General features: G+C 43.6%; 1 protein-coding gene across 3 annotated transcripts in view; it reads right to left on the minus strand.

Annotated features, from left to right (window-relative positions):
* tefu (Serine/threonine-protein kinase tefu) overlaps window positions 1–19,868 on the minus strand; it is a 513,274-nt gene that overhangs the window by 220,644 nt on the left and 272,762 nt on the right. For all 3 annotated transcript variants that reach the window (XR_012895493.1, XM_075896220.1, XM_075896221.1), the window contains 2 exons: window positions 7,815–7,889; window positions 5,123–5,257 (listed from right to left, as the gene is read on the minus strand). Coding sequence is in view for 2 of the 3 variants with exons in the window: in XM_075896220.1 (XP_075752335.1) it covers window positions 5,123–5,257; window positions 7,815–7,889 (210 nt within the window). In the remaining variant the exon portion in view is untranslated. The remainder of the gene's footprint in view (window positions 1–5,122; window positions 5,258–7,814; window positions 7,890–19,868) is intronic.

Genomic DNA, 19,868 nt, shown 5'->3' on the forward strand with positions numbered 1-19,868 from the left:
GGATGACAACTATTGAGCCATAGGTGGCATTGTGTTCGATAGCAGTGATCATCGCTATCATCATCATGGTTGGTAGAGCAGTAGCGCCGGCGGTGACCCCTGGAGGAAGGCAAGCGTCTGTGGCGGGCGAGAAAGTTGAGCGAGTCTCTTCGGCTGGTGGCATTTGGCGCGAACGGTTGTCTCTCGCGATGGGTCTGCCGTGGACGGCACCACGGTCCGCCTGCGGTAGGCCCACATGGTGAGTGAAGCACTGGCGACGCCGCCTTTTGTGTGCTCTTGTGTTCGTTATGTTGCTACAAGCTGAGTAATAGTGGGTAAAAATGTCCTAGCATGTTGATCACAACTGATGTATCGATTCGGCGGGCAATATCGTCGTTCTACATTATTTAAATAAATGTGTGCATTGTTTGGTTTGTTCTGACCGCGTATGCTGTGTCCGTTCACTCCAAGAGCGTGGTGCTCGCCTGCCAATTTGAGACCCCACACATTTCAAATATTAGAATGTAAATTATTAAACATTTCCAAGTATTCGAAATGAATGATTTAGTGTATGCAGTGATGCTACAGAGGACTTCCGAATAGGAACAATTTTTGGAGCAGCAAGAATATCATCTTGCACCACTCTGGAGCAGCTAATTTCGCATTTATGGAGTACACTGGAGAAACAAGTTGCATTTAGATTCAAGCACCTCAATAACTATTATAGGGCTCCTGTGAAGAGCTGGAGATATATCAATTCATTGCTAATCTTATGGATAAAATAGTCTCAGGAGCGCTCCATATTTCACTCGATAATGCAAAAATAAGGGCTTCATGCACCTCAGTGTTCTTGGATAACTTCTTCAACAATTTTGTTACTGATACTAGCAAATAAAAAAAATACTGCAGATTTAAAATTGTCCTTTATGAAACAACAATCTCTATACATCTAATGCAGCTCTATACATTAACATACTCATACCTACGAAGTTCAAGAATTTTGAATCCGGAATATTTCCACAAAGGGGGTTTGACGTGCTGGATATTTTCCTTTTTTTGTTGGCAACAAAAGAAAACAAAAAAAAAAGCATCGTGCAATAACAAAAGGAAGGGGGTTCCAATCGCAAAGGCCAACATCGGCGTTGCGGTACTATAATGGCTTGGTGTGGCCGAACACACAAGGTAGGTTTCTCACTAAGGTGAGAGCCTCAAAAAGGGAGCGCAAATGCTCCCTAAATTTCATGTCATCCAAACAACTAACAAAATTTATTTCCGTAAAAACAACTCGCATATATGCTCCTGAAACACATGTGAATGAACGGGGCGGTGCAGCTGGGCACCGTGAGAGCACGTGTCAAAGCTTTGGCTTTGCTCATTACTTTTGGACAGGAACACCGAAGTGCTTCTAGCCTTTTTTACGCCTTACTGCCTTTAATCTACCACTGCATTAGCCACATGCCTTTGGAGCTCGTAGATTACTATCGCACTGCCGTGCGGCAAGCTGTAGTTCCGATTTCAATCCGTTTGCATTAGCTGCGCACGTGCCTTCAAAACTAAGTCGCTTTATGCTATCTATGATCGCATCTGCCGAAGTCTTGTCCACAGAGGTTGCGGAAAGAAGTGTTGCTTTGACTGGTTGAGCATCAGACGCGTGCACACTTTCAGAGTACTGTCAGTAACGACGTCACCATAGATCGTGTCAAGAACGACCACGGATTCGTCCACAGCGGTTGTAGCAACAACCACATGCACTATAGAAGACAATGCATGCTGGTCGCACTCGTATTTCTCAAGCTTCGAGCACACTGCTCTCGGGCAGTGTTCGTTCGATACTATCAATACTGAAGTTCACATCACACGCCATGTTTTGGACCAGGGTTCAGAACATTCGAATTTGGCCCTATGGACAAAGTGTAACTTGGCTGGAGAATTTGGCAAATTCATATCTGCCATGGTTTCGCATCACTGAGACTACTGTACGTTTAGATGAACGCCTCTTAATGAACGCCTCCTAAATTCGTTCATAATAAAATGCGGTGGGTTCACGAAAAGCCTGGAGTGTACTGACAGGCATTTTTGTCAATGCGGCCAGATCACGCACAAAAATTTGATTTCCAGGACATTTTCATGACAACCATCAAACGAAAGAAACGGTCAAAATACGGGAGTCTCCCGGACGATACGGTAGACTTGGCAGGTATGCATACTTATTGTCATCAAAAATGACATTATCTTGATCAGCCAGAAAGCTCAATTTGTGAATCGAATGCTGAAATAATATTTGTTCAGCTAAAATGTCGTAGCAGTATAGGAGTTATAAACCTACCTCCTTTTTCAAACGTGAACGATCTTGTTATAAGCTTGAAAAAAATAACTGTACCCCTTGTTTCCTTGGATGGCCCTATAGTTGTTTGCGGAGATTTTAATAATGATCTTTCGAGGCATAATTGCTCTGAATATATTCCTACTGTAATCATTAAATCTAAAAAATGCCATGTCATCACCAACACATACAAGTTACAGTAAATCTCTCATAGATCACATCTTGTGTAATTCGAAATTGAGTGTACTGGCAGGTGTTCTTGATGTCACTGCAGACCACAACCCAACGTTTCTCTTACCTCGTAAATACCTATCCTCTACTAGTAATGCATGGAATAGATGATGAAATTGTGTAAATTATCCAAAAGTATGACGATTGCTTTGGTGTGTAGACTTTCGAAAAATTGGGGGACCCTTAAGCTTCGCCTTTAAGAGGTGAACACGATAGCGAAATCCGGCCCCTAGTGCACCTTTCAACCACTAAGTGCATACTTTTTAATATTTTGTTACACACGCACACAAACGCGCGTGCAAGCGTGACGTATCAATGGTAATGCAGTGACTGTGCAGTGTGGCCACTTCCCTCTGCTAACGGCACTCTGCAGTAATCGAGACACGTTTTTCACAATGTCTCACAGATGGCACACAGACACACACACACATGTGTGCGCGAATGGTACAGACAGGTTTTTGATCTATAGCAAGAGTCGCATGGCCTCTGAGATACACGCCATGCGCTCGCCATCTCGGAGGCCGTAAAGAGTCTCCCAATGCCTCACAGATGGCAGCACATTATCTAGTGTTTGCTGTTTGCTTGATCAACGCCTCTGGAAAGGCATGATATGTTTTCCGCTAGATGGACATAGTTGTCCATTTTTAGAGCTGTTTGAAAGTTCCTTTGTGTTTTTTGTGGCGATGGCTGCACTATCCCGGCCTTTTTCAACGCAGCTTTATGGTCTTCTAAATGCGCCTACAAATCACCAAATGGGCTCGTTTTCATCATCACACCTATCGAACAAAATGTGTTCAGGAGACTCCTCCCACTACATGGCATTTATGTAGTGTTTTTTCCCGAAGCAGCTGCAAGTAACATCGTGTCTTTGTGGTAGGACACCTGCTTGCCACGCCAACAAGCCGGCTTCGATTCTCAATAGGACAAAAAATTTTATTCTTTATTTTATTTCCTACTTTCTCGATTTTTCCCTCACAACCAAAGGTGCCGACACCGACAGCGAAATTTTTGTTCTGGGACACGAGCTCTCTAACGCTATCGTGTTGAAAGTGTTTGATTTGTACGATGTGCATGTTCAGTGTGAAGCAATTATTCGATGTATTAGCAATGCCATTAAGCAATCTGCACGAGCATATATGAGCCACAGTCACGAAAATCCAGTGTGTCCCTGGATAACTAACACTATACTGAATATGTTAGAAGTACAGACTCTTTTTTGCCGAAAATGGAAACACAATAAATCGAATTCACATTACAGGGAGAGCTTCGAATACTTCAGAAATAGCTCAGTGAGTATGATCCAAAAATCTAAAAAGCAGTACTACGCTAACTTTATTAAGAACGAAAGGGGGTAACAGAAAAAGATATGGGAAACCATTGAAGCTATAAGCAAAGGCCAAATACAGAGCATTTAACTGGATCAACTGTCGACGCAAGTAAGCTAATGATTTTATTTACTATTTTTTAAACATAGGAATAAATTTAGCTAATCAGTTTTTATCTACTAAGCCCACACCTGCGCTTCCTAGAAAAGCTGACAAGAACTTTCATTCAGAAGAAATAACCCATGACGAGCTCAAATACACGATAAGTAAAGTGTCTTTAAAAAAAGCTGCTGGTCATTATGGTATACCCACTAGAACATTAAAAGACAATATTGAGATTCTCTGCTGCCCCATATACCATGTATTTGCCACCAGCTTGTATTCAAATACACTTAAAACAGCCAAAGTCATTCTTGTGTTCAAGTCCAGAGATTCCGATCAACCAGAGAATGAATTGTTTCTTTTTATCAGTTTAAGATCTTGTCATACTGGCTTATAAGTCCTAAGGATCATAAATATTAAAATTAAAGATATTTCATCCGTTATCACAAAAAGTCAAATCCTGCTACAACTCAAGGTCCCTGCTAGTTCCTTTGAACCAAAGAGAATAACATTTGCACAAGCCTTGTTTCAATTAAAAAATTTATATTGTGCAGGTTAATTCGGTCATAAAAATTTTTTTCCTATTTTCTTTTCTAATCTGCAATATACTATACTATTCGAAATTGATTACACTATTTGAATTTGATTTGAAATTATTCAAAGTAAACTACTACTCACTTCGAATTCACTTGAAATCTTACTATTTGCAGAAGCCAAATCAAATGCAAAAACTGACAGTTGGCGTCAGCATCCGGCTGCATTGTCACGAACATGAGTGATGCAAAAAACATCATGTGATGATGTCACAGATTGCCAAAATTTATGACATCATAATGTTATGTAATGTGGAATCTCATGATGTTATCGCATGACATTTTCCCTTGATCAAAGGTGGGCCAATCACAAAGACAATGTGAGTGCAACAAGCTCTTGAACGACGAGGACGAGGTGGGTTCAATACGTCGACTGAGAGGATGGCCTTCGCCTTTGTGTTGTCTTAGGCGAGTCCAATGCAAACCCTGCGGATGTTATTTAGAGATCATGAAAAAAAATCTTGAACATCATCTTATCACTATAACATCTTACAAAGTTGTGAAACAGTTCTATGCAAAATAAAATGACTTAGGCAATACTTTTAATTAGGACACGAGACGCTGCTGACCTGAGTGAGGGGTCTCTTCTTGAGGCGTGAGTGCACTGCGCTGAGAGACACCTGACCAGGTGGCAATGGGGAGAGACGCAGCACTGCCGCTTCCAGTCGTTCATCCGACAGCAGAATCTCAACGAGACGATGCACCTGAAAGTTCATGCGGGCTTTCCTTACAAACAAGCTACCTGTGCAACTGGTGTCAGCCACATTGCAGCTAAATAAATCCAGCTAACATGATTTTAGCTTAACCACTGCCGAGAACACATCGAAATTTGGAACATCCCACTAGATCTTGCTAGGGGTGTGCAAATATTAGAAAATTTCATATAATGAAACAAATAGCGCTCTATTCGATTTCGTACTGAATCAAATAGCAAATATTCGAACTGCCGAAATAGCTTTTGAATAATCAGCAATGATAAAAAATCCTCAAAGGAATCTGACATAAGAACAGCCAGGGCTAACTCATCTTGTTTTCATCATCAAATTACTCAGATGCATGCAGCCCATGTACTTTACCATCAACCCTGCATTGATCACAGGATGAAGGCATTTTGCTTAAGACTCAAGTGTCGCCAAAGCAACAGTGCCAGCGATCAGCTACCTTCACTAAGACATTTATGATGATGTTAAATCATGATAATTTCTTAATATTTAAGCATCAGTTTTATTTCAAAGCTCTTGACAAGGTGCTACTTTAAATACTGTAGTCACAGCTATATTTCAGTTTGCTGTTCCAAAATATTTTGATTGATATGTGGGTTTAACGTCCCAAAACCACTATATGATTATGAGAGACGCCGTAGTGGAGGGCTCCGGAAATTTAGACCACCTGGGGTTCTTTAACGTGCACCCAAATCTGAGCACACGGGCCTACAACATTTCTGCCTCCATCGGAAATGCAGCCGCCGCAGCCGGGATTCGAACCCGCGCCCTGCGGGTCAGCAGCCGAGTACCTTAGCCACTAGACCACCGCGGCGGGGCGTTCCAAAATATTTTAAAGGCTCCACTTGCTGCTCAGTTTAAACGATTGTTGTCAGTTAAAAGTGCTTGTAATATTCTTTTGTTAGGCTGGTGAATATTTGTTTCAATTAAAATGTGCAATTCCTGGGCTCTTTTCCTTGACCTTCACTTGAATTCCTTGACCTTAACAGTCAAGGCCTTGTTGCCCAACTCTTCAAAAACAAATCGAGCAATATTCAAATGCATTTGTATTCGATTCAGTGTCATCACTATACGATTTGTATTCAATTCAGTTTTAAAATTCACTATTCGCACACCCTTACCGAATTTTTCTCATATGTGGTGCCCATGCACAATTTGATAAAATAGAAAATGGAGTCATTGTAATCAAGGGTGTCATAATTCAACTTGTAAGCTTGCTCTTATGCAATTGCAAACTGAAGCTGTTTGGCTTTTGTGCAGGCAGGTGACAGGTTTCGACAGCGTGCATTCATCAGACTTGATAGAGGGCAGCGTAACATCAGCCCTGACGATTTCCCAGGTTCCAATAGCAAATCATGGCAGTGAAAAGTGCACAATAGTTCTACTTTCAGTAATTACCCCTGTGCACTGGACCTGCATTTTTTCATAGTGTAAACTGTTATGGGCTCATCCCGATAGCCAATTTTGGTGGTAGCAATGTCATTTCCTGCTGCAACTGATGTCCATCCCAGCTGTTGCACACAGAGAGAATAAAGATACTCTTTGTTCCTCCTGAAATTGAACCTGGACAGTCTTTGTGAAAGACTGTAATCATATCTCTTGCAAAAAAAGAAAAAGAAAATGGTTGCACACAAACTACACTAGTACAAGAAGACACGAATGAGAAGACACAGCATGGCGCTCATCGTTGTCTCCTGTATAGTTTGTGTGCAACCATCTATTCCTTGCAAGTATGAATCAACTCGACCAGCAGCAGGTTTTATTGAATCTTAGCTCTGAGCCACACCAGTGCTTCAAATTGCTTTGAAAATGATCTTATACAGACATCCTGTCTTGCAAGCAAGGAGTCACTTGTGCGACTGTGTACACATTGCGTGATAGATGCTTATCGTTGTACCAGACGTCATGCTATGCGAAATGCATATAGTGAGAACGCTTAAAGCTACACAAAGTAGTTGGCCATGGTCTGTCATGATCATCAGCCACAGCACCAACAGTGCATTCAGTAATATATTGCCTTACAATAAGCCTCGAAAAAACTTCAAATGTCACACCATATGAATTGTGTAATGGGTGGGAGCTTCAAAACTGCCAAACAATTTAAATGGGCTGTGCTTAGAATTAATCTAATCAGCAGAAGTTGCATTCATAGATTACAAGAAGGCATTCAGGTCAGTAGAGATACCAGCTCATTGAAACGCACTGCGCTGACAAGGAGTACTTGCACCGTAACGTGACTACCATAGACAACATCTGCAGATTCGAAAGCTATTTGGCTGCCCCTCATGAAAAGCAAGAAAATCCTCATCGTTAAAAGGCTTCGACAAAAGGGTACAATCTCCCACAGCAGAGCTTAGCTTATGCTAAGGATAGTGGATCAGGCTTTACAAGATGGACACCAATACAAGAACAAATGCAGTTTGTATTAGCAATGATATGGTGAGATTTATTTCCATGACTGCACCCCATACACCCCACCAGCCAACCCCCTTGAACAAAGTTGTCTGAACAGCCCAGCACAAACGTGACAACGGCTCACCTCCACATCAATGCTCTCATTGCCAACAAATGGTGCCAGGGCGTTAATGATGACTGGAAGACTTCTTGCAGTTTCCTGGAATAGAGGCAGACACAAAAAGGAGCACAAAATTTAGGTCTACTGGCTTCCAGCTTTGAAATTTTCTTTTATCTTTTACAATGTGATTCTGTAAGCATGATGATCAGTGGTGTTTAATGGGTACGTATGACTAAAGGGCGCCAGAGTATATTGTAATGTGAAAGCACTAGTGGAATTAGTGAGAGCAGGTAAGTGGCTGTTTAGGCACCTATCACTATATTCACTGAACAGTTCTTGATTGATTGATATGTGGGGTTTAACGTCCCAAAACCACCATTTGATTATGAGAGATGCCGTAGTGAAGGGCTCCGGAAATTTTGACCACCTGGGGTTCTTTAACGTGCACCCAAACCTGAGCACATGGGCCTACAACATTTCGGCCTCCATCGGAAATGCAGCCGCCGCAGCCGGGATTCGATCCCACGACCTGCGGGTCAGCAGCCTTAGCCACTAGACCACCGCGGCGGGGCTCACTGAACAGTTTGTAAGGCAAAATGCAACTTCAATAAAATCACTACAACAACACGAAAGGTGTGCAATGAATATAAAAGACATGCTAGAAAATAATCATCCAGTAAAGTATGACAGTTATAACCAGGCACTAAAACATCGCAAGGATTCTTACATACAAGCACCTGGAGGCATGTGCATAAAAATATACTATGCAGCAGGAACTTAGTCATATGCTTTCCAGGGATAAAATTAATAAATAAAACATACTATAAAAAAAAATGCACTATCCGAATTCACAAAATGTTATCAATTCATGCTTGAAAAGTGAAGCACTAATAGAGATTTTCAAAAAACTTCTACAGTTGCACAGAGCTTTAGGTTTGTGGTTCGCCCAGTGTTTATTATGTGCACTCAGTCAACTAAAAGCCGAAACAGTCAGGCCTCCATCTGCAACAGTGGCGCAAAGTGCGCGTGCTATCCTTTGCTTAAAAGGGTTGTGAGAAAGTCACTCCTAAAACGACACTGCGGAACTGCCGGCATCTACATGCACTAGTTAGGTGACATCAGCGTAAGTCGAGTAGACCTGCACGCTTTGCCTATCAAAGAACGCGGAACTCCACGGTACTTACGAGCGCATGCAATCAGGACACTGATCATTGCCATACACAATCCTTGCTAGCTTGAACTTTGCAGCTGACATCATATTAAGTAGCATTATTGCGGGACGCAGCTCACGTATGGCAAAGACGCCAATGAGCGCCTGTTGAGCGTTCTTGCAGACGCCGTAGAGTTCCCAGTTTGCCATTAGGCAAAGCGTCTACGCAGGTCTACACAGGCTGATGTTTTAGTTAGCGCGTGTGGCTGCCGATGATGCCCCATTGTCGTTATAAAGCGACCTTTTCCCGGCCCCTTTGAATATTTAAGTATGGCACATCCCCATGCAGACCCCGTGAAAATCATGTAATAAATGACATGCATTAAAACTGCCATTCCTTTATTTTGCTACAAGCAGATGCCTAATCTTCAACACATCCCAAGCGGCATGCAGGCCATGTTATGATCAGCCAAATATATTGTAATTCACTCACATCAACAGATTACAAGACTACGTAACGTCCGTGCCCAAGCCAAGATCACTGGTCGAGCAAACTCGCGAGTGCACACCATACCGCTTCAATGCTTAATTAACAATGCTTTGAAGAAGTGTATATTCAGAACCAGTGTTTATTATGTGCTTGTTGATACTATTTTTGCACGAGATTTACGATACACTACGTTCAGTTAACAAGCTACCCTAATGCTTAAGTCATGATCATCATGGACACTAGTTGTCCCGATGGAGATATGGCACTAGGCATCATGGTGGGTGCATAAACGTCAAACAGTGCTATACCTGTCAGATATGAACAGGCATTATGCAAGATCTCACAAATCATTACAAAATAAGCACTAAATTTGTGAAGACATGTCTCACCTTTGGGTAATACCGATTCTTGTGACATAGGAATCAGGCATGTTTTTATTAAACAGCATAGACTTTTTAGTATGCAAGTCACTGGTACTGTGCTATCACCAAAACAACACTGTTGCAAGGCTGGCAAAACATGACAAAGAGACAGCCGTGCTTTTCCGACCATTCAGGCCATACGACTGGGATGTAAGTTTGCATGCGCCTAAATTTGAAAATATTAAATGGTTAGCATCTGTGGAACTGCGGTGTCAACATAACGAACGCGGGAAACAAAATAAGCTGAAATGAAAAGACACCAACTAACTTTTCAGACCCCCCCGTTCATGAGGACTTCGCCATAATACCACAATGAGCAGAAACTACGCATAAAACAGCAATTGGAATTTCTGCATGCTTTCGATTTTCTGGGAGCATGTTCAATGTCAAAATCAGTGGCAACCACGAACTGCTACGTAGGTGTTACACACACAGGCCTCCCATTTTTGTTGAAAATTGTAAGCCACCCTTTTTAAATGCAACAAGTGTGACATGATCCGTTGACTCCACGCCAATCCACAACTTCATAGTTTGCGGACACTACCAACGATGCAGCTAGTGTTTATTAGGCCTAGCATGTAGATTGCAATGTGGCATGCTGTCGCGAGACGCTTGTGCAGGAAGCACAGAGAGTGGGTGTAGAAGAGATTGCACTCACAAACCGAGACTCTCCGAATTGCGGAGAAAAAGTTGTAGAGGATTCCTAAACATATTTTTATGAGATATACAGTTGAACCCTGCTACAACGAATGCTGCTTCAAGGAAATTGCCACAACGAAAAATTCTCGCCGTGACTCTTTTTCTGGCGTTCCACTTCAACAAAATTTGACAACGCGATTCCCACCTCCCGTATTTATTGTCGTGCAGTGAACTGTGTGGAAACATGCGTGACTATGCTTTCTTTCCCTTTAAAGCAGCACTGCAGTCTTGCTGCGAGGACACATCGGTGCCTCCCAAAACAGAGACAATGAAGCCTTCTACGGAGGGCCATTCATCCCGCGGCCAGCGCGCACTAGTCCCCCTTCCCAGGTCGCCGAATGGGTTGCTTTTCCTCGACAGGGAGGCAAAGAAGAGGGAAATGAGAAAATGAGCAAAACGAGAGGGCAAGGACGAGCGATCTCCAGAATCCCTGTGAGCCAAGGCGACAGACAAATGGTGTAAGCCTACCCTTCGTTATCTCAATTAAGCGGACAGTCCCTCTACGCAAAATTCATGCGTTTTGCTATCATCATCATCATCAGCCTGACTACGTCCACTGCAGGACACAGGCCTCTCCCATGTTCCACCAGATAACCCCATCCTGTGCTTGCTGCTGCCAATTTATTGGCAGCAGCAAGCACAGGACTGGTTTATAACCGCAAACTTTTTAATCTCATCTTCCCACCTAATTTTCTGTCTCCCCCTAGCCCGCGAGAATGTATTCAATGTGACATTGAAACGAATGCTGCAAATAGTGCCCTTCTATATCGGTAAATCTTGGAGTAAAACTTGAAGTGCTCTCTAAGTGCCGGTGAAACAGTTGGACATTCTAGCCTACAGCAATGGTGCAACTCCGTCTCGAACTTGTGCGTTTGAACTTCAACCTGGGCAGACATTGCACCGTATGAATGTAAGCAACCAAAGTGTCTATCTGACACCGGCTTGCCTTCTCTGGGAATACAGTTAGTTACCCTTAATGACCAGCGGTTATCCTGTCTACGCGTTACATGCCTGGCCCATGTCCGTTTCTTCTTCTTGATTTCAACTATGATATCCTTAACCCCCGTTTGTTCCCTAATCCACTCTGCTCTCTTCTTGTCTTTTAAGGTTACACCTACCATTTTTCTTTCCACTGCTCGCTGTGTCGTCCTCAATTTAAGCTGAACCCTCTTTGTAAGTCTCCAGGTTTCTGCTCCACAGCTAAGTACCGGCAAGATACAGCTGCTCTATAACTTCCTCTTGAGGGATAGTGGCAATCTATCTGTTACAATTTGAGAGTGCTTGCCAAATGTTATTGCTAACGTAGCATTAAAGTGCTTTGTGACGACAGAAAATAGCGCAAAGAAACGGGGACACAAAACGAGGACACACGGCACAGGCGCTAGCGCCTGTGCCGTGTGTCCTCGTCTCGTGTCCCCGTTTCTTTGCGCTATTTTCTGTCGTCACAATGCACCAACAAGCCCAAATTTCGACAGTATTAAAGTGCTGTTTTGTTGCACTTATTTGCCAGATACTGTCGTAGCTAAGATGACTCGAGTCCCGGAAAGAAGACATTAATCGTGCACCGGCGCAACAAAACGATTTTTGACCACGGCTACCGATACTTCCAACACCGCCGCGTGCACCGATTCAGGCGGCCATACACTCTTTTCAAGTTTTTCCACGTGCGAGTTTTGCAGACCTTTCAAGCAAGCTACCCAACCTGCCTCCTTCACGTGTGATTTGGTTTTCAAGGTTGCCCTCCCGCCGCATCCTCCCCTCTCTTTATCGCAACTCCTTGCCCTTCTCTCGCAAGTGTGCTCTCCTATCTTGATCACAACCCCTTGACCCGTCTCTACCGCTACGCGACGCCTGCCATGCTGGCTCGAATTAGTTTAGTTTTCTGACTGGAAACGGGCCCAGAGCTGTTCTACGCGTTCTGGCTTGTGTGTCGCGTGTACGCATCTTGCTCGCTCTTGGTGTGCGTGTGTGGTCATGATGGCCGACGGGAGGACTTGCACGCTTTTTCCTGCCGCTCAACAAAACGTGGAAAGTGTGACCGCGTGGCTTGAGCGTAATCCGCGCGTTAGGTGCCGCGTTGCGGAGCACTTGCTCATAGCTGTTGACCACCAAGCAGCCAACTTGCCGCTTCAGGCGTCCCGGTATTCAGCTGTCCAGATGGTAAATATTTCATAGGCGGCGGTGATGACTCCATGCTTGCAAAACCGTTTTCGCGAGGCCGACTTCGTCGATGTCGGGCCCGGTGCCGAGTCTGAAGCTTCCGAACTGCAGCGGCGATTTGTGGCAGCGCGTCGCCGACTCCGACCTGGTATAGCGGGTGGGACATCTGTTTCGATGGTTTAATTATGGCCAATGATGATTCCGACACTGCGGAACCATGCACGGATTGAGGCATTGTGAATGAAGTACGTGGCGAGAGCTATTTGGAGGAATCGGATTGCGAGAACGGTTAAACTTTGGAGCCAGTGTTTCATGCAGCTTAGGCCACGGACCTCGGCGAACGAGCACACTGCCATTTTAAATGAACTCGAGACTGCCCTTATTCCTTATCCCTTCTGCTATTTGAAACACGTGCCTCACGAACTTTTTGGGGCATAAAAAGTTTGTGTTTTCACGCGCAACTTTTTTAAAAGCTGTGTTTCATTTACTACGAACTTCGGGATACAGCGAACGGATGCCACGTCATGCTCAGGTTCGTTATAAGTGGGCTCGACTGTAACAAATTTCCTTGTTATATGGAACCTCCATATAACCAACTTTTGGTCCACTTCATACGAAAAGGGATCGGAGCTTGTTAGAACACAGCCAAAAATACATCAATAAATGCTAGAAAAAATGCACTTTCTGAGCTTCACGTGCAGTGTAGCGTTCGATATAGCGGATGTCCCACTGTGCGAGAGTTCGATATATGGGTGCACCGGTTTCATACCTTTGCATGGGAAATTCAAAGGGATTTCACGACTGTTCGATTAGCCAATAATTCAATATATTCAAGTTCGGTATATCCAGGATCGACTGTATAATGCATTTTCGCTATGGACAATCTAAAAATTTCGCCTCAGATTTTGTAATCTTGGCACTAACATGCATCTTTCGCAGTTTTCTTGCTGCAGACAAAGCGCGAAGCTGTGGCGGCAACACGCACGGTGCGCTTATGGCCCCGGCAACTCCCAGGAGAGAGAGAGAGCGGTCATTATTGTGTGTGCATGTGCACAAGGCGGGCCTGCACTCCACAGCCGGTGCATAAGCAGATGTGCCTTCCCCCTCCCTCAAACCAAAGAAAAAGAAAAAGAAGAATAAAAAACTACTTTTGAGCTGGCAGTGCCATGCTTTTAGTTAGTGTCACATATGTGGGGCTACGCTGCATATGGAGGACGCTTTACCGAATCGTTTTTCAGGGTATTTGAGTCGTTTGCTTTTCGTTGACAATGGTTTGCACGCGTGCATAGTTTAACTGCACGGGCGTGGTGTGGCCTCCTACAAGGTTCAGCTTTCTTTTTTTAATGCAGACAACCTTGTCATCACTACCGAGGGGATGCCAGATTAGACGCTGATGAAAACTCTCCGAGATCATGGTGACAACGACGGATCTTCCGAGGCCGACTCGAAACGCGCTTTCGTGTTGCACCTCGAGTTCGCGGGATCATAGCCTTCGCGATTAGCCAAATAGCTTGAGCACCAACGCAACGGCACATTGAATGCAATGCATAAATGTGATAGCAACAAATTGCCATGTTATACGAAGTAAGGTTGGCAGCCAACTATTTTGGATCGGTATCGGGGAACTCCTACAAAACACAGGTGTAAGCAAATATCGCCACTCTAGGCAGAAGTGCTTTTTCCACAGTCTCTTCGTGTTTAAAGCGCACTGATGCTTGCAGAGATAGCACGCACACCAGCGATCGTGACCGCGCCCTAAAAAATCAAAGTTCACCGTTGCTACTCGAGCGACCCCTCCTCCCCCTACGTGTATTCATGCTTGTTCACGACGAGTGGTTTCCTTTTTTCTGTTTGAGAATTCAATGCCAGTTCTATTACGCGGGGGGATGTTATCATATTCGCCCTGAGGCGATAGAGATGAGCCAGTTTATTTGATCCCTGCTTCAGCAGCTCTAGCGCGCTTTTGCCCACTCATAAAGTTGCGATGAGTAGGGGCATGTTATCAATTTGGACTTGTAACGGAATAAGGCAGAGACGGCGAAAACCCGCCGAGAGTGTCCATATAATTGCCATGGCAATAATAATGCAGTGTTTCAGCACTAAATAACTGTTTTGGGTTAGCTTTGTCTTCAGTTCTTTTGTTTATTTGTATGTTTATTTTTTGAATTCTTGTACTGAACCTGCATATAATGAAATACTCTCCATAACGAATTCAGGTTTAACTGTACGTCAAAACGCGCCTTGGCACCACCAGAAACTGCGACTGTATACTAAGCATAGGGGCCACCATTGCTCAATAGCAATGGCAGTGCTTTTGCCACTGGCTTGCTTTTGAGCCGCAGACAATCCAAAGCTGAAGGTCAGCCTCTCAGTTTTCTACGTGCTGCTGATGAGTGCAATCACGGGACAATGCCTCTTCAGATGCCACTGATCTTAGTTCTTTTCGTGCTTGGCCAGTGTGGTCACTGGTCAGAGCTACTGTTTGTCCACATTATCCACAAAATCAGCCAGCCGCAACTAGTGGATGATAAGAATAGCATAGAATAAGGCATAAGTCATTCCTCCACAATGCCAGGCCACCATTTCATCGTTGTCGGATACCATTTGACAGCAGACAGCTGCTGGTGTCCGCATCTTAGTGCAACTATTAGTTTCGTTCACTAAAGCCATAGTGGCCGTTCTTTCAGCATGCGTTTCAACATGGCGTCGCCATGTATGCGTGAAAATTGCATCACGACACTGCTAGGGAAAGAAAAGGAAGCAGCTGACCCTTCTTGATTTTTGGGAATAAAAGTTCTTTTGTTTCGCTGGCTCCCGTCAGGGATAATTTTTTCTATTCCATTACAAAGGTATTTTCACTTCAACGGTATTTTCACTTCAACGAATTTTTTTCAGCACCCGCTCAGTTTCGTTGTAGCAGTGTTCAACTGTAGCAACGTGAAAGTGCCTCTTTTCACTAGGCTGATGGAGTGCTGGTGCAGTGGTATTTCGTAGTTTTCTTATCAAAAATAAGGTAATCCCGACACTGAATTGCATTAGTACATAATTTGACGCAACTAAAGTGTTGCTGGGAATACTTTTTACATGTGAAAGGCAAAGATGCTATTTCCTCAATTTCTCCTCCTCTTTCAACTTCTGTGGAAGCCTAAATAATGTAACAAACAAGGTTGTGCTCTCTTCGAGTTTGCAGTTTTAATTCTGCTTTGTAGGTGTCAACCCCCCCCCCCATACAAGAACATTCGAAATTTCAGATGCTAAAAATCTTCGGCTTCTTATTTATCGGACTTTCCGCCCAACAGCATTAGTTGAGCCCCCACCTCTGCCTCATCTACCTTTTCCATGTTGGAATCAGTATTTTCTTGAGTTAACACATTTGCAACAGTAGCAGAGCCTGAAAGGCAGCTTTGTCGTAATACGAAAAGGTAATGAGATAAAGCCTATTAAAAATCTGAAGGGGTCGCTTTCAATCAGACGGTGAGTGCATTTGCCTTTGGGAAATTTGAATAGTAAAAATTCCAGTGCAATTCGAATCGAATAGTAGCAAACACTGTTCGAAAAACTTTCGAAACTTTTAATACTCCCACACCCCTAATTATAAATGGTCTGCACTGTATTTGCCCTCGTCCTGAGTGATCACTGGAATTCAGAACAATGGCAGCAAGAAAGCAATACTACTAATTTACTCGCATAATAGGCACAACCTGAACCTGGTTGTACTAATCCTAAGGTCTGCACCATTATTGCACAATCGCAATTTAATGCCCTCTTATGTTAACTGGAGCGAGCAAAAAGAACCCACGACAGCTGCGCGGACTCTCCAAGTAAGGGAGAAGGGCAATTGTCTAGGCGTCGAAGTAACGTTTGCACCGGTACTGGCATGGCTCTGGCCGCTTGCCGACTGAGTACACTTTGCATGGAACGGGTAATAACACCCTTCTCGAGTGCACTTTGAGTTTCCTGTTGAAGAAAGTGTTGGAATAATCCCGTTTGCCACCTCCTCTGCAAATTTTAAAAGTTTTTCGGCTTTCCAGCATGAGCTGTCACCTTTTCTGCCACTACGCGAGCTTGCTTAAGCTCGGCTGACTTTTGTTGCCAACCTTGTGCAAGCTGCAAGCTTAAACCATGTATCACGCTTGCTAGTTTTGAAGCAGTGCTTGACTTCCATCTTTATGACGCCAAATGTTCATGTTGTCTTGTACAAGCTTACCAACGACAACATGCTGAACTTTAGGCTAGGGCTAATCAGCGTTAATTGCTTTTCAATGCCAGTTACGGGCAATCAAATTTGAAGTTTTGTACGGAATCAATGTAACGTTTTGCAGTGAGTTGCTTTACTTGAAGGAAAGGGGGCATGGGTGGTGCTTCTAACACTCAAATCGTGGTTTGCGGTTCGATTGCAATGAAATTTAAGCCCGTGAAATCGAATGATCGGTACCATTTAGCAAACAAAATTACGGTCTTGATAATGCGCATAATCTATACTCCATCTCACAATTACCTTGAAGCATTGCAAAAGCTACAAGGTGTACAGTATCCCAGCGCAGCACATAAAATAGTTCCGGGAATAACTTTTTCATTGTCAGCCAGACACAAGGGCTTTAGCTGTGCTTCTTTTATTACGTGCTACAGCGATACGTTGTGTGTTAGGCCCTGCACGGATGCACTTCACAATTTATAAAATTTTGCACAGATTACCCGCTGGTAACCGTGACAGCCATTTTAAGCACGATGACGCATAGCAACATGGCAGCCCTTATATGCCCCAAACTATCAGCTTACATCCAAATTCGTGCTCCTTACTGGCTCTTAGCTTGGACAGCAAAAAATAAGTGGTATATATACTGTCATTGCTTGGTACTAACGTCAAAGCATCAGGTGTTCTTTTTTTTTTTCAATATTATTTACATTGCTCATCTTTTTTTTCTTTCTTTTGATGCTGTAAGGACTACCGACGCAGTGCCAAGTCGTAGAGGCGGTTTGATGTCAACTGACCAGATAGCGCTACAACATTAGTGCAAATAATTTGCTGTTCCACCCAAGAATCGTACGTGATAGCCACTGATAGTGCATCAGTTGAACCCCTTACACTAAAAGTTTGTTTATTAAATCCCTAGAATGTTGTAGATAAAACAACTAGCATTTTCTGACAGAAGTGGTGTTAACAGCGCTAAATGCATCTGGTTCTGTCAAAAAGAAAAAGAAAGAAAAACCCATGTGTGAAAGCACCTGTATGAACGCTGTTGTAAAGAGAACCCCCGTTCCTCACACATGTCAACGGACTCGTCAAGCACAGTCGTGTTAACTTAGTGAAAAGGCAACTAAATTTAAAGGCTTTTCAGTCATTCTAGCGACAATTCTATCTTTTTGGAGTCTTAGTGATTTTTTGGGGGGAACTTTCACAATTTGAAGTAGAGTGCTCTAAAACAGACATAGAAAATTAGAAAACTGTGACAACGATGGAATGCCCAGAACGAGCTTCAATAAATGAGGCCGAAGCACACAGGATCAAGCTGCTTGTGGCGCTGCGATCTCTAGCGTGAAATGTGGCCGTTCTGAGCACTTTTTTCATCAAAAATTATCATCATCAATTAGCAACTTTTGGCTAAAATTGGCAACTTTTCGGAAGCGTTGTGGCGAATTCGCAAAAAAAGGTTGACACCACTAGCCCTGCGCTTAGGATTTCCGAACACAAAGATACAGCGATGGGGCATCCCCAAAAATATTTTTGGATTTCATATAAACTGCGGGGAGCAAGTATCTACAAGGCAGGTGAGCCGACACTACAGAGATGATGCGGTGCGGGTGAAGATGTCTTGAGGAGGACCTTTTGTTTTTCCTACTGACTAATAAGCCCTGCAACTTTTACAGTGCTGCAGGTACTTCAGAGATGGAGTATAGGTGGCCTAAAACATAAATAGCAATTTTCACGATGGTGCTTTGTTCTTGAAGTTTTTTTTGTATGAACTTTGTTGGCAATGCAAATGTTTCTATGTTAATTTTTTTGAAAATAGAATGCTTGTAAGCACATCACATCGCTTGCCTCAATTCACGGACATGTGAGACTGCATGCTCAACCAGTTTCGCGCTAGTGTTGTCTATGAAGAAGGCTGTTTCGGCTGTAGTGCAGACTGATTCATGACTTTGGCGAAGTATACATTATCAGCGGTCCATGCTGTAGTCGGAAATAATATTCTGGAAAAAGTGTGCCTATTTGGACGAAGGAAAATGGCGAAAAAATGTTATGCTCTGGCTGCCTAGAGACAGCAAACGGCAGAAAAAGTGGAAGCATGCTATACCGCAACAAGAAAGTGTGGGTTTTACATTTTATTCCCCACATGTGCATGCGCAGTGAAACGCTCGCCTTTTTTTTTTGTACAGGCACTGAGATAATCAAAAGTGTAGAGGTGACATGTCAAACAGACAGAGCTACGTGCAGTTCCCCACAGCTTCGAAATTTCAAAACACACATCCCTTGCTTGGAAGAGACACTTCAGAACTACCAACTGAAGCTTGCTAGAGGAGTGGCGCAGGAGAGGATGCATTTAAGAAAAAAATTGTACAAAACTTGCAGAAGCTGTAAAAGCATGATAAACTAATCTTCTATAAGTGTGTCGTGTGCATGAGAAGATACTTTTTTGCATCACGCATTGACACCGCTATTGCGGGATGCAGCCGGTAGATTTTCACATTTGATGAGGCATCTAAAGCTTTCACCTTAAGAGCAAAAACAGCAAAGAAAGACAGGAAAAGCACAGAATGATTAAACTAGAGATCAGAATAAACAAGGACTGCATAAGCAACAGCATGAGCATGAGTACTGCATCAACAGATATAGAGTAACTTTACACACCCGTTCACATCGACTCCATCAATCATTATCCCTAGCAGCGGTTAAAATCATGCGACTACCAGTGAAACTACAGGAATTGTGCAGGAAGACGTCAGGTACACGCTGACACCACCATTTTGGACAAGCCAACCTGGTTTCCTCTGAGAAGTAAAGACCTTCGCCAGAGCATGCCTCGTGGCGAAGCGGAATGCAAAGTCCTGGCAGCTAGCTCTCGGCCCGGGCCTAGCGTTGCACAGGCTCGAACCCCAACGAACAACGACCCGGAACTAGCCAAGGCACTTATTGACACGGATGACCAAAGCATCGA

This window comes from Rhipicephalus microplus, chromosome 5, assembly GCF_043290135.1.
Source record: "Rhipicephalus microplus isolate Deutch F79 chromosome 5, USDA_Rmic, whole genome shotgun sequence".
NCBI classification, from domain to species: domain Eukaryota; kingdom Metazoa; phylum Arthropoda; class Arachnida; order Ixodida; family Ixodidae; genus Rhipicephalus; species Rhipicephalus microplus.